Here is a 16751-nt window from a genome sequence, read left to right on the forward strand (position 1 = left end):
GTGTTTTTAGATTGTAGTTCAGAAAAGAATCCTCTGGCCGTTGGGTAGAAGAGGGCACATCAATAAATCACCCTATTGCATTGTAATTGAGACCGTAATACGAAACCGTACACTTGTGTGCACACTTGTGACACCGAATACAAAGGAGTCAAATTCTCCGTACTTCAAACACAATACATGAGACAACCAGTTTAGCAATTTTACGAAATAACCGGAAACAATATGTCTTACCAAAGTCGTTAGAATACATAGCATTATATTAGATCACACTACAGTACCGTAACAGAAATATTAATAGCAAAAATATGAAAAGAAATAGTACATACTTTCCCAAACATTCTCCCGCGCCAAAAACGAATGTTTTTAAGAACAGCTGAAAGGATAAGTGTAAAGAATAGACATGAAAGATCGATATACTAATAAAGAACTAAGTAAGAATAACATATGAATTGACAATTAAGCGGCGGTCATATTTTGAACACAGACCATTGTTGGATGTCGTCTGACCCTATGCTCAGATTAACAACGAGTACAATGTCCTCAATTAGAAAAGAATAGCGTCGAATCAGTAGAATTTTTCGACCGACTAAACTAGAAAGATTGTGTCATGCACAATACCGTTGGCCCCTTTTCCTATAAGAATTCCGTGGGGTGCGAAAAGACAAGAAGAAGAATAGCGTCGAAATCTCGGCGTAATGATATTTCGACGAGCTCCACGGTAGGAAAATGCCAGTTTGGTGAAAATTGAAATAATTGTGCCAGTGGAAAACACTACTAACACAATCAGAGAGGTGTTGATTAGAAGGCATTTGATGCCGAGTAGAGTGTGGTATCAGTTCTTGTACGTGTTTAATACGATTGCCAATTTGGGGTAGAAAAATTAGCTCAAGAGAGCGCAATCGTCGATATCGGAATCGAAATATCGGAAGATCGGACGAACAACCCTTTGACAAAAGTGACTAGATCAGCCAGCAATATGGCTGCCAGGAGTTCCAATCTTGTCGAGACAGAGCGAGCATGAAAATTGGACTAGACTCGTTGACAAAAGTGACTAGATCCGTCAGCAGTATAGCTGCCAAGAGCTCCGATCTCGCGATAGATGTTCCTGTAGAAATAACAACAGAAATGTAACACATACAAGTACAGAGGTCAGATGTATCTGTTCAGATGTTTCATCATCCCAGGATACATTGAAGTACCACAACGATTTTAGAACACGTTTGACTTGCAAAAAGACATGGAAAATGAATAAAAACAAGAGGATAGCAACAAAAATACGACTGATTTACAAACGAATGGCCCGCTTTGTGAACGGTTTGTCAAAGGGACAAGAAGAATGAGAAAAGAAATCAGTCGTAGGATTCCATTTTAGGCCCAGTACCGTAAAAATGAAAGGTTCCTCTTTGTCAACGAACAACATGTCAAACTGCCTAAGCCAAAGCCTGAAAATAATTAGAGATGGTTGCTGACGTTGTCGATTTGTCTAGCGTAAAACCATCGAGCTTTAAAAGCTAAGCGAGTGCTCACTGCAGAAGGTGAGTAGTATCAAAGAGAATCACTTGTAGCGTGATTCTGACGTAGGTCCGTCGAGATGGCTGCTGGCCCACTGCCTAGCGAAAACCATCGAGCATTAAAAACTAAGCGTTACTCTTGTAGAGTTTATGAGCGAAAGAAAACGAAGAAGTACCGTTAGTAACGATACGTAGCAAAAACTCTTGGAGAGGTTTAAAAAGTCCGATCTCCAGAGAACCCCTTTTATAGTTCCAAAATTTCTCATTTACTTTAATTTGTCGATACGTTTGCTCTATATCGCAAATAAAACAACAACGAAGATATCGAAAATTAAGCGAAGAACGAGATGCCCTTTTAGGACCAGTATCAAAAGCGTCGATTAGCGACACACCTCAAACGTCATATAGATTGGCGTCGAAGCTAGTACGAATTTTGGATAAAAGAAGCGAAATAAAAATTTGTTTTTTTTGAAAACTGTGTGAGAGTTACAAGCAATAATCGATTTAAAATCGGATTCAGAAACCGGCATCATATGTTGAGAAGTAACAAAATCTTCCATGAATGCAACATATGTCTCTTTGTGATTCGGAAGTTTCCTGAAGCGATTCTCTAGCATGCAAAATGAAGATATGCATAAGAATAAAGAATAAGTAGCGAATATAAACAAGAGAAAAAGATAAATAAAGAGGATTGGGTTGTAAAAACGGTGGAATAACAGAAAATCGGCTTGCTAATTTTCGAAAAATCAACAACTGAGAAATATCCTTCACGAGCTTCGTCGTGTTGGGACAAAACTAACAGGTGCCTACTCTTTCCGACTTCCCAAAACCTTTGTAGAAAAGATCTATGTTTGTATACATAGAAGTAATGAAAGAGGTGAAATAAAATATAGAATAAGTCGTAGAAACTCGCCCTTATAGAACATAATTGAAAATGATTTCTAAGACCACAGGATGATTTGGTTCGCCGAGAATTTTGACCAGAATTTACGAAACGAAAAACCAATTCAACCCCTATGAGTATTTCTATAATATCTGATTACTAAAATGCGTGATTTGGTTGATCACGGAAATAAAATTGGCTGTGGAGCCTGTATCTAGCAGGATACGAATTATAAGAATGATGCGAAAACATATTTGATCTGTATCAACTATGTGGAAAGAAATAGACGAGGACATTAAATGTGGTTGTGAAGCAAAATAGAAATGTTAGTATTTGAAGAAGTGGTTGTCTAAAGGAACAAGATAAATTCGAGCGTTGGTTAACAAACGAAGCAAAATGTGAGACCGTGATTCGCAAACCGTGCAATTCGTCGTTTCGAATGAGGTGGAATCAGGCCACGTACACAAGAATGATGTGGATTAACCAACGAGAAAAGTTCTTGAAGCCGTTTAGTCACAAAAAATACAAACAGTTATATGACTCATAAAAACTGGAACACAAGACACATTTAACACCTTGATTAGTTACCTTAGGGTGCTTTGTGACACTAACGAAACCACAAGTAACAGAGATTTTATCAAAATATTGAAATAAGACAGCGATTATCAAAAGCGAGTAAAAGAAGACAATAAATTCAATCGAAACAAGGTTGTGAGATTTATGAAAATCTACCCTGGCTACGAATAATAATGAAGGCGTGTGGTTTTGATACTTGAATGCGTTTCATAGGCCTCCTTAAATCTAGAGAATGCCGAGTATGGCGCGAAAAGTTGCATTTGTTCATTTTGTTGAGCATTGTAAGATACAAGCACGAAAGAGAGGACAATGCAGACATAAATTAACAAATCAACACGAAGAGAATATCTAGATTTAAAGAAGTGAACGGTTTTAAACAAAATCAATTGCAAACAAGTGAGAATATCGATAGAAAGGTAAGTAATGAAAGATAAGTATTACAAAGAAAATCGAAGGAAATGTGTTTAAGTTAACAAACAAGACGTACAGAATGAGTTGGAAAGTATTGTACAAGTAGAACAAAAATAATTCATAAAAATCAACACAAAAATAATGTAAATATGTAAATAAATCACAATAAAACACAATAAATCGTAAATGTAATATATGTATAATTAATGTATGATATTAATCAAAATATATATGAAAGTATTTTACCTATTGAAATTATGAATTATAAAAATAGAAATAAATTTAAAAAATTGCTGTGTAAATATGATCCAATTTAATTATGTAAATTAAATTTAAAAAGAATGCCGAAGGACCGATTTAAAGTTAAATTGAAAAGAAAAAAAAACAATTAAAATGAATTAATTGAAACACAATGAAATTAATTGAATCAAAGTCAAAAAAATTATTTATCATCCGGTGCTCGAAGTGGCCAAATGTTTTGTATAAAACTTAATGAGGTCGCTGGTTAAATGATAATAGATAAATAATTATAAAGATAAAAATGCAGTATTTTGTTTGTAAATCAATTAGCGAAAAAGAGCAAATAAAACTGTCAATAAATTAGGAAAGAAACTGGTCTTACTCATTATTGTTGTCTGTACAAAGAATATAGACTTACCTTTTGAAATATTGATGTCGTAGCTAAGGAAATCTGGTTGGTACCGTCGTGGCGTCGGCCGACGCTCGATGTGGTGAAGAACCTATCACGCACTAGGTCTGTCTCGTTCAATGTCGTGAGATGAAGTGTTTTTAGATTGTAGTTCAGAAAAGAATCCTCTGGCCGTTGGGTAGAAGAGGGCACATCAATAAATCACCCTATTGCATTGTAATTGAGACCGTAATACGAAACCGTACACTTGTGTGCACACTTGTGACACCGAATACAAAGGAGTCAAATTCTCCGTACTTCAAACACAATACATGAGACAACCAGTTTAGCAATTTTACGAAATAACCGGAAACAATATGTCTTACCAAAGTCGTTAGAATACATAGCATTATATTAGATCACACTACAGTACCGTAACAGAAATATTAATAGCAAAAATATGAAAAGAAATAGTACATACTTTCCCAAACACACTTTTTATACTTTTTTCACTGAAATGTTAGTTCCATATGTCACAAATGTGTTTAAATGCAGCATGAATGTTAAAAGTAAGTATTTTGATAATTTTTTATATTGAATTTACAAAATTTTCCATATTTTGGCAATTTTATGAAAGTAGCTTTAAAGAAAGCGTGTATACCCTTACACTTTTTACAAAGAGCTCTGCTCTATTCCTTCAAATGCACTGTTTTTATACCTTTTCTCCACCTAACTAATAAACATCCACATTTTTTATAAACCTATTTTTTACATAATCTTTTTTTAAAAACCATTTCCGGAGTGGAAATCGAAACGTTAAAAACAAACGTAAAATGTAATTTTTATTACAAACAATTGTGATTTAATCTCATGTAAATACACTATAACATTAATATAATTTAAAGCAGATTAATTGATAATGGCTTTGGGATTATTTTATCAAGTGGCAATTTCCTTTCTACTTAAACACGAACATGAAAATATTTCATAATAATCAAATTTTGTTCCGATTTTTAATCGTACACCTGTAAACACTTGATTAACCCGTGCATACTCAAGACACAAGTTTGGCGAAGCATGTAAACAAATTAAAAAAGAATATACTTAAGTGTGAATATAATAAAATTACTCTCAAACATTACTGGAAATGCGTTAATTGTTTATTTTTGTTCCAACTAGTTTGTATTAAAACAACTTGAAACTATTCAAAATACCGCTGCGCGTTTAACAACGTTAGTGAAACAAAGTTTCTTACAGAAATTTATCTACTTTACTTACTTACTATTTGTTGTGACATGGCAAACTCTAATGGCTAAAGCTCGGATTTATAGGCAACAAAAATTGAAGAAAAAGACGCCTATATAGGCGAAGATTTTTATTAAAAAAGGCAGGAATATTAACATTTAGGCAAAATATAGGCAATAAAGGAATATAACTTATTATTTATTGTACAAAGTGAATTAACGTAATATTAACTTAAGGCAGGTATATTTACACATCATAATCATAACATTAGTATAAATAAACTAGTAACTAAATAACTGTAAATTAATAATTAAACATTGTAACCACTTAAAATTTTATCATTAATAGAAACAACTAAATGTTTTTCAATATTTTCGGTCTTAAAACTATGTCTTCGATCACTTAAAATTAATTTGTACATTGAAAACGAACGTTCGACATCGACAGATGTAACTGGAGCATATTTCAGAGCGGATAATAAATCTGGCATAATTTGAAATTCCTCGGAAAATGTCCCATTCAAAACTTTAGCAACATTAGATAAAAACGAAAAACCTTCATTCTTGTCGAAAACATATTTCATTTTTTTTTTAAAGTAATTGACCGTTACTTCCAGGTGCCGATTTAATTTTTGTCTTTAAATTATCTATTAATTTTACTGACTCACATAAATTTATCTCTTGTTTTTCTAATAAGGTAATTGTGGTAAATATCAATATATAATTGTCATTGATATAAGCGAGTTCCTGTTTCAATTTGGGATTTCTTAATATTTTTTTTGCTTTTCGAATGGCTTCGGAAATATCATCATCAAATTCTAACATAACTAATTATATTTCATTGCAGTGTTCAAAGTAAAAAAAAACTGCTTCAAGACAGGTTCCCCACCTTGTAATTACTGGTTTAGGTAGCAAAGGGACACCGGGAAGTCTTTCTTTATATATTTGCACTCTCAACGGTGCCTTTACAAAAACTTTTTTCTTAAAATTTATAAAATTATTTACCAACGGAAACAGATTTCTTATTTCTTCAGCAATTCTGCAATGAATTAAATTAGGATAAAAAATCTTTAAATTAACAGCAGCTTTTAACATATATGCCGCAGCATCTGAAAGCATTAAAACTATTTTATTCACGAGTTGGGTAAAAAGAGGTTTGTTAAACTATCTTGTATAAATCGACTTATTGTTAAATTGTTTGTTTTTTTTTTAATTCTTTAACGGCAACTAAATAAGGTTTTCTCGCAAAATTTTCGTTCAAAATTCCAATCATTAAATTAGCTATATACCTGCCGCATACATCTGTCGTTTCATCCACGATAATATACAAAAAATTGCCCTCTAACTCCCGCTTAATTTTTGAAATACATTCCACATAACATTTTTCCACAGTATGTTTTCTAAATGTACTCTCATCCGGTAAGGATTTATTAAGATATTTTTCAAAAAAGCATTTAAAACTAGGGTTATTAACTTTATATTGAGGAATGTTGGATGCAATCATCATCTGGCATAAATCAAATTTAAATGCGTATTCCTCCTTTTTTTTGAACTGCGTAAACTATCCCGCAGAGATATTTGGGCTAACTTAGAGGAATTTAATTTTTCCAAATTACGTTTATGAAGTGGGTTTCCACAATGCTGGTCAATAAAGTACTTGCTTCTACTTGAAATTTGAGAATTTAAAAAAAAATTAATTAGATTTCTAAAACCGCTTTAGAATTTAGTTATGTTGTGGGACGAGAAAAAAAGAGAAAAAATAAAACTTACCGATTTGCCGCATGGTTTACAAAATGCTCCATCTACTTCTAGAGAAAGTTCCGAATAAGGTGCGATCCATAGCCTTAATTTAGATGTCATCTTTTCACACAAATGTCTAAAACGTTTTAAAACGTGTTCTTTGCTTTTCGGTACACGCAACAAAACTAAACTAGGATATAGCAATTTGTGACTAAACTCTGATACAGTAACCGACTGTACAACTGATAATAAACTAATAAACCCTAGGGATTTCCAAATAGTCAACCCTCAAGTCTCGATCAGGTACATTTTCCTAGAAATCTGTTATATAAACAAACCATTGATATTTTCTTATTGACCCAAAATTTTATTATAGAATGGTTTAGTAATAGAATAATATCATGGGTAGTACCATGAAATTTTAAAAAAGGCACAAATAGGCGGAATTTACGAAAAAAGGCAAAAAAGTGCAAAAAACAATTATAATAGGCAAAATATGCAAAAAAGGCTTTTGCCTATAATCCGAGCTTTACTAATGGAACTTGGAATTAAACAAATTCCCTATTTTTTTACGTTTACGCTTATCTCTTTTACATTTACTTCTGCAAGCACATCGCTGTTAGCCTTTCCCACCCGACAAACACACACTCGCGCAATGAAATGTTTAGTTTTTTAATAATTTCTAGAGAAATAAATCAGCGTTTATTTTGTTTAGGATGCCAGAAGTTACCAGGATTGATCAGAATATATTTATTTGAATGGGTATATATTAAAATTATTTTCTACGCGTCACCTTGTACAAATGATGAAAGGTAAATTTGGTAAGTTATAACTTTATCCAGATGTAACGTTTTGTGTTAGTTTAGGACCAAAACTATTTTAATTATGTTTCCAAAAAACTGTGTTCTCAAAAAATAAACAATCAATTTATTTAAAATAGTCATTATAAACATCGATATTAAACCTACTAGAAAACTACAGAATAAAATTTTATTAGTCTACAAATACGGATCACCAAAAAAGCTATTCACTAGTGCCACCAGACGGTTCAAATATTGACCACGAGACTTTATTTTTACATCTTTAATAAAACTCCCAAGAAACTCGTTACTTTCTTCATCAATAAGAGTTGGAGTTTCATCGTTTTCAAGATAAAAGAGCTCCAAGAATGTTAGTGTCAACAGAAAACCGGAAGGAAGGTATGTTTTTAAATGTTGTTCCAAAGTACTTCGCGGAAATAATTTGTCAGCATCACTACCTAGTTCTTTGAGAAATAAACGTAATTCAGTGTAGTAATATTCCACAAAATCTTTAAGATTTGGAAAATCAGATGATGATAAGTTAATGTAAAGAAAATAGGATAGATCGATTATCGGTGAATGAAGACCAGCTGCTTGGAAATCTATCAGGACCATGTGCAGAGGAGTAGTTGTATCGTTATCCTAAAAAAATAAAAAACAATAAATAAAACTAAACAACCAAAACTGATTAGGGACTCAGTTATATTTCGTAAAAAAAATTGGAAAGGTTTTAGGTAATAGTTAGGTTAATAAAGGTTTTATTTTTAATTAATAGCCCAGAGGATTGCTAAAATGTTAGATAATATATGCGACGAATGAAAAAACACAGAAATAATTTTAGATATATCCTACTAAATTGAAGATTAAGTAGGATATGTTGAAAAATAAGATGCAACAAAATTAAGATTTAACGAGATTTTAAAATCTTCCCTACCAAGGTATAATATTTGATTGCTTTTGCTACTAGGATATCGTTTTTTTTTTTAGTTTTTCCACACAGGCAAATTATGATATAAGATAAAGTGCTACGAAAGGAAATTATGCTTAGAGGTTATTTTCCAAAATACGCCTTCCAGGATTCAGAGTGTGCGTATGATCTATCCTGATTTCTTGTAATTTGTTTTCCAACCTACTGTTACCATCCTTATAATCCTTTTACAGATGATACCAGAAATTATCTAAAACTTGACCAATTTATTTTTATATAAAGTGTGTCAATTTTAAAACTTACAGAGGGTTATATCTCACAAATAAAAGCTGATATCGAAAAATGCTTGAAACCGTTTTTAGGATAGTAAAAGGAACTAAAATGACATGAAAGATAACTCACCTCCATCAACCCCATAAGCCCCACCCACCACAGCCAAAAAAGTTTAAATTGCAAACCTCTCATTGAAAAGACTGTAAAAATGCTATCCAATATATGCTAGTATAAATAATAATTATACAGGGCGAAGCAATAAATGTGAAACTTTGGCTGTAATGATAAATTTAATGAAGTTTTGGTTGAATTACAAATTTTTAAAAATGTCGATTAAGTAAATGTTCAAAGTGGGTTCTGTTGTTCATTTTCAAATTCTACACGAACTTTGGTAAATGTAGTTCTAGTAATAGTGCGACATGGTTGCGTAATTCTTTCTTGCAATTCCCCAATTGACGCAGGTTGAGTTTTCTAAACAACTGATTTATATAAACCCCATAGAAAAAAGTCAGGTGGCGGTAAGTCTGGTGACCTCGGTGGCCACTCAATAGAACCTCTTTATCCAATCCATTTATTTGGATAATTAGTATTCAACCAGTGTCAAACTGGAGCTGCATTGTGAGGTGGTGTTCCATTTTGTTAGAAGTGCAGCAAATCTTCGTCTAGAGCTAAGTTGCATTGATCGTTCCTTTGGTTTTCTAATTCATGCACATAAAAAAGGTTCGATGGTGTTTTCCAGCATATCAAGATAAATTTCGCCACTTAAATTGCCTGGTATGAACAAGGGGCCAATATAGCCTAATATTCCTGCCCAAACATTCAGTTTTTCAAGACATTTAGTGTGACCTCTGAATCGATGCGGGTTCTCATCACTCCAGTACCGATAGTTTTGTTTATTTACATTACCATTTAGCATAAAAGAAGGTAAATTCATTAGTAAAACAAATATCTTTTAACATTCTCTTCAACGCGAATTATTTCAGTCATGAGTTCACAAAACTCAATTCGTCGGTCTGGATCAGCATCGCCTAGTTCCTAAAGAATTTGTGTTTTGTACGGGTGAAACTTATATAAATTCAACACCTTTCTAACTGATTCATGTGAAAGTCTATTCATTGCAGATACTTGACGGGTTGATGCAGTAGGGTCTATTGCAAAATTTCCAAGAACCTCAATTTGAGGCCCTTCATTCAGCAATCTTGGGACATCCCTTTTTTTATTTTGCTGATCCCGTTTCTCTAAACTTTTAAACTAAATCGCGAAAGTACACATGACTTACATTTTTGTCCGGATGCTATTCATGAAATATTTAAGCTGTTCGTAAATAGAGGCAAATATGAAACTGATAGAAACAGGAGGCGTTCAGGTATACTGTAAACCATCGTGACAACTACAGCTGAATGACAGTACCGACCGTACAAATGATGAAAACTAATAACATTTCAAATTCTCAAATAAACCAAAAATTATTTAATATGACAGAACCCAAAAGATGTTTTTTACTTGTTTTACAACAACGGCAAATAACGTTTTTATTCAACAAAAAAAATTCCGACGAAATGTCCGGGAGATATCATTACAAATACAAAAATTATGGTAAGCCGGCTAATATTAACACCCTGCATAACTATTAATAATTATACAGGGTCATCAACAGAATCAACAAAAACCTCATTAAATTTTCCATTTAAGCCAAAGTTTCACACTTATTGCTTCACCCTGTATAATTATTGTTTTTACCATTGGATAGCATTTTTTATAGTCTTTTCAATGATGTATCACAAATAAGGATTTGTAATTTAAACTTTTTTGGTTGTGGTGGGTGGGGCCTAGAAGATTGATGGGGATGAGTTCTCTTTCATGTCAGTTTAGTTCCTCTTACTATCCTAGAAACATTTTCAAGCATTTTTCGATATCAGTTTTTGTTCGTGAGATATAGCCTATTGGAAATTTTAAAATTGACACACTCAACGCAAAAACATTTTTGGTAGAACTTTGCGTTCTGAAAAATAAAAAACAAGTGAGTGTATACCAAAAGCTAAAATCTCATGCTGGATTAGGAATCATCCGGAGATCATCGAATGTCGGACCTCTACCTCTAAAAAGATTACCAGTCTACGTGAGCGTCAAATGATAGAGTATCCAAGTGGATGCAACCTTTTAGCCTCTATTGCTTATCAAAACAATCTTATTACAATTACCAAAAATCTAGCTTTCAGTTCTGAGTTTGCTGCAAAAATTTAATTTAGAGACATTTTACCGTTCCCTGGTGGATGATAATTTAATTGCATATATTGAAGAACAAATAAAATAATGTGGCACTATCGACAGACAGACGGGACAACTTTCACACGCAAAGAAACTTATATGAATTATCTGTCATTTCTTATTACTTTAAACAAATTTAAGAGAAACAACATACGAAGTCAAAACAATATTTATTTTAAAGCAAAGTTATCACAAATACATAAAATTTAAATTCATTTCGAATTCGTTTATAGTTCTTCTTTTCTTTACATTTTTTCCTCACTTTCTCTCTAAACTATGGGGTTTTCTTTTTTGATATGATAGTGTTTGTTACTTTCCACTCTCCAAGTGATTCTGTTGCTGCGTTAACTATGTTATTTTTTAGTTTTTTTCCAGCTTTCCTCGATGTTATCGTTTTCTAATATTTCATTCCCAGCAATTTTCTCTGATATTCCTTTTCTGTATAAGTATTCCGTGTATTCCGTATTTAGTCTTTTGACTGTGATGTTTGTTTATGTTGGCGCCGCTCTTCTAGTTACATAAATACTAGGCTATGGTCCTTACCTATATCTGCTGAGTTAAGGCATCTTACGTCGATTCTTTTTGATGAATGTATATCTCTGTTGGTTATAACGTAATCTATCATAGATTTTTGTCCGTGGGTGTTATTAATTGTATATTCGAGTTGGTCTTTGTGGTCAAAAAATGTGTTGTTTAATCAAAGTTCGTTATTCATGCAGAAGTTTAACATCAGTTTTTTATTTTTGTTTTTAACATTCTCGTTATGTGTTTGCTTAACTCTAGGTACCACTTGATTGCCTATTGTCATCTTCCCTCTGACTTGATCTACTACTTGTTGCAATTCGACATAAAGCGTTTCCCCTTTTGATTGAAACTTGTTATTTTCTGAGCCGTATACTCCGATGATGTTCAGGTTTTCCTTCTCCATTCTTATCTTTGCTGTTTTTGTTTGCTGTATTTCTAATATGTGTAAACACTCTTTGATATGATTGATTTTGATGTAAAAGTTTCGAGGACTAAAAGTTAGACTAAATCTTCGATTTCTCGACTTAAAAATTTTAGTAACTTTTAAAGTTTAATACCACTTTATGATATATTTTGGAAACTATATATTTGTATTCAGCGAAAAATTGCATAAATAATTTTTAACCATCTACCTTTCCATGCATACTGAAAGTTACCCTGCTGCCTATATCAATGAATTAGGTCGTATCTTTTAGGCTAATTAAACCAAAAATATATTGCAGTTTTCATCATCATCAGTTATTTCATATGAGAATATTAAGGTCTTTAAAACCTTCATGTCTAAATAAATTAGTTATAGCTTTAGGTTAAACATTTTCCCATTTTTCTGACATCCTTAAGATGGCATCAAGAAGCATAAGAAGTTTTTCTGGTCCTTACTTTCAAGGTTTTGAATTAACTTAAACGCTTGAAGTCTTTTATAATGATATTTTAAACATCGTATTACACCTTGGTCAGATGTAACATTTGGTGGACAAAAGAACAAAAGATTATTGCATTACAGAGGATAAGCAGGAAAGTTACCAAAAGAAATAAAACTTATTTATTATTTCGAAACCATATTCTTAACCATCTTCCAAAAATTTCCGATATCATCATCCTGTGTATGTCTATGTTTTGCACTCGGTGCTATAGATCAGTGATTCCCAACCTGGAGGCGATCGCCCCCCGGGGGGCGATTTGAGATATTCAGGGGGGCGATAGGGCGAAGGGGGCCATATGGGGGGCGACAGAGAAAAGGGGGCGATAAGGGGGGCGTTTAGAATCCGGAAAACGAAAAATAATACAATACTTTCGATCGGATATCCATAGCATAATAAAAAGTAAATATATGTATACCAATGCAGGTAATAATAACACAAACATCTTGTCTAGTCACAGATCTTATCGAACACGAGGCGTCACAATATTAGAATCATTATTAGTCACAATGTTAGAATTGGGCAATATAATTATTTATTGAGAATTGCGAGATAGTGTTTTTATTCTTTGCCTTCTCAATAAGTTGTAATTAATTACTCTTTTGTTTTGCTCTCAAAATGTCAGCACCTAAAAAAAAGTGCCGGCAGTACTCAACGAAGTATTTGAAATAGGGATTCATTGAATTGCCAGGGAATAAGAATCTACCATTGTGTCTCATTTGTGCAAAATCTTTGTCAAACGAATCCATGTAGCCGCCTCGTCTTATGGATCACTTGAAGAGGATTCATTCAGATAAGTCAGACAGACCCGTCCAATATTTTGTGGTGAGTAAAAGTCTTTTGTTTGTAGGATGTATTATTTCCATGTACAGTTACAATCATTGAATAGTTTACAGACTTACGTATCTAGGAGCCTATTTTTTAAATTTTTACCCCGTTTAAACGCACCTTTTACGTCAAAAGTATTGCAATGTAAAAATTAAAGTGTAAACTATTTAGTGATCGTAACTGTACCTAGGTATCAACATATTATAATTATTTTTACTTTCTATTACCAAAAGTCAGACTGAAAGAAAACCTTTTTTAAACTTTATTACCATTACTTATAATAATTAAAGTGAATGTGTATTTCTTTCGTTTACAGGAGCTCAAGGCAAAGTATGAAAGGCAAGTTACCGTTGGGTCATTGATTGCAAAAGCTACCAAGAAAAACGACAAGGGTTTACTTGCTTCCTACAAGGTATCATTCTTAATAGCAAAAAGTGGCAAGCCGGACACAATTGGAGAAGAACTCATCCTTCTAGCTGTCAGCTAGTTGATACTATGTGGGGACCCAGTCAGGCCAGCCAAGTAACAGATGCAGTTCCTCTCAGCAATAATACTGTCTCCAGAAGGATTGATGAAATGGGAGCAAATGTCGAAGATGTTCTCTGCAACAAATTGAAAAGCAGAGAGTTTACTGTGCAACTTGACGAGAGTACCCTGAGTGACAGCACAGCTTTGCTCCAATATGTCCGATTCATTGACGACAATGGAGAAATGGCCGAGGAAATGCTATTTGTTAGAAGTCTGATTACTGATACAAAAAGATCTTCCATATTTGAGGTCATTAAGAGATTTTTTGAGGAAAAAGAGATTCCCTTATTAAATATGATGGCCTGTGCTACTGACGGTGCAGCAGCAATGACAGGACGCCATTGGGGATTTATTGCACATCTGAAACAAGCAGTACCTGGAATTTTGTGTGTTCATTGCATCATTCACAGAGAGCATTTGGCTGTCAAGAATTTGAGTGGGAGGTTGCACGATTCTCTTCGACTTGTCATAGATGCGGTAAATCAAATTAAAGCAAAACCAAAGAATGATCGAATATTTCGTACACTTTGTGAAGAAAATGATGAGATATTTAATACATTGCTACTACATACGGAAGTCCGCTGGCTTTCTAAAGGCAATTGCTTAAGGCGGTTCTTCAGTCTCATGGATACTGTTATTAAATTTCTTAATAATACTGACCCAACACTGAGTACAGAACTACAAGAGAAGCGAAATGACATCGCTTACTTATCAGATATTTTTCAAAAATTAAATGACATGAACCTGCATATTGTAGTATTCATAACTGGTGAAACCTGTCTAAGGGGGCGATCATGGGAAAAAGGTTGGGAACCACTGCTATAGATCGATATGGCAAGAAACGTGCAAAACATAAAAAATAATCAACAAAATTGATATTTGGTCTTAACCAGACTGGTTAGGAAAAAAGTTTGATAAAATTAGATATTTTTTGATACTTATTGAGGATACAAAATTTAAAAAATGGTGCAGGATATGGCAAGTAGTAAAATGAATAAGAGCAGATAAAGAAAAAAATAGTTCTTTAAATTAGTACCCTAAAACTTTTATCGAACTTACCTTATATTGAAACAACATATTTGCATTGTGACAATCAGCATGAATTATTACTTGATCTTTAGAAGTAGTATTCAATATTTCCATAAATCGATTAAAAATACTTTTTTCATTCATAAACTTTTGATATACAATCGACAAATCAGGTCTTCCAGCTTCTTTTAACTTTTCCACTAATGTGGGAGTTTTTGTATCGAAGAGCGTTCGAAAGTTTTGCATGATATCTTTAAATAAAGAAAAACAATTCTTTGAAATTTTTTCAAAAATATCTTTTTTTTGATCGTTTAATGCGAACGACAAGGCATGTAACTTTGCGTAAGATCTTAATCCCATTTTTAGATGGGCAATATTTAATGGTTTTTCTCTTGGATGCAATGCATAGCTGTTTTTCTTTAAGTTTTGCAAGATAATTACTTGATTTTCGTCGTCCAAAAACGTTTTGTAACATTTGGGTATCATGTCAAAAGGAACGCGAACATTTTTCTTATTCTGAAATTCCTGGAATGCTTTAAGAATTTTACTGTAAAAAAATACTTCCCTCTTACAAAATTCGTGTACTATAGGAAAGTTTTTGTCAGGTCCATAATTCTTGTTTGTTTTTATGACCAAATAAAGAATGCATTTTCCATTATTCGGTTCTTGTAGATCTACTGTAATAAATAATATTTCTCCTATATAACCTTCTCCTTTTTGCGTCGTATTTTCAATAACAAAAGTGAAGTTTTCGGTACCTATGGACTGCTGGATCCAAAAACGTATTGCTGCTTCATCAAATATCTTAACCATTGTTCACTTTTCAGAAAACACTGTAATGATTGTAAACTTGTGGATTCATCAACCACAATACCTGATATTTTGAAACAATCGCTATTAGATAAACTTGATCGTTTAATAGCAAACACTAATTATTCGGTTTATTTAACACTAATGACAAAAAAACGCACAACATTGTGAGATATCATAACTATTTTGTTATTTGTCACGAATATACTTAATTACATATGCATACGTATCAAATTAAATGCAAGGATTATAATTACTAATAATTGTAATATATTTTTTTGCATATAACTTCTGTCACATCAATTATTTATGTCGACATGTCGATATTTAGTTAAAATTTTTTTTAAATAGACGAGTTTTTTACGAGATTTTTATATTATTCTTTATATTAGGTACTTCTACTACAAAGTTATCTGCAACGCAAGCAAATTTTATCATAATTTAATTTTATTTCTTTTATTTCGATTGGAAGTTATTTCAATCAACCCAAAAGACAAAGTACACATCCAACAAATTTGAAAAATTTTGAGAGGTGTATGTGATAACTAGAAGTATTTTGTGAAATTTTGAGTAAACTTCATATTTTCGTTTTCGAAATAACTCCTACTTTTTTTCCAAGTATAAAGCCAGAAAAACAAACATACAATTTTTTTAATTTTCTTACAGCATAAAGATATAATCCTAAGAAATACTTATGAATTTTTTGAAATTGTTTAAATGTACAGTTTTGCCACAATAGGAAAAAATAATATGTTCCGGCTTATAATAAAGTTATTGGTAAGAAACCCGGCAAACTTATAATAAGAACTTATATAAAACTCTAAAAGTGGAAAATATTTGCAATTAATC

At 32.6% G+C, this 16751-nt stretch overlaps 1 protein-coding gene across 1 annotated transcript; it reads right to left on the reverse strand.

The window, feature by feature from the left end:
- Nucleotides 1–7627: 7627 nt before the first annotated feature.
- LOC140448496 (uncharacterized) lies at nt 7628–16024 on the reverse strand. The gene is made up of 2 exons (XM_072541580.1): nt 15123–16024; nt 7628–8435 (listed from the first exon to the last, which is right to left on the reverse strand). The coding sequence occupies exons 1-2, from the start codon at nt 15903–15905 to the stop codon at nt 7992–7994; spliced, it is 1227 nt and encodes a 408-aa protein (XP_072397681.1). The 5' UTR covers nt 15906–16024; the 3' UTR covers nt 7628–7991.
- Between the last annotated feature and the right edge of the window lie 727 nt (nt 16025–16751).

The sequence above is a fragment of the Diabrotica undecimpunctata genome, chromosome 8, assembly GCF_040954645.1.
Source record: "Diabrotica undecimpunctata isolate CICGRU chromosome 8, icDiaUnde3, whole genome shotgun sequence".
NCBI classification, from domain to species: Eukaryota; Metazoa; Arthropoda; class Insecta; order Coleoptera; family Chrysomelidae; genus Diabrotica; species Diabrotica undecimpunctata.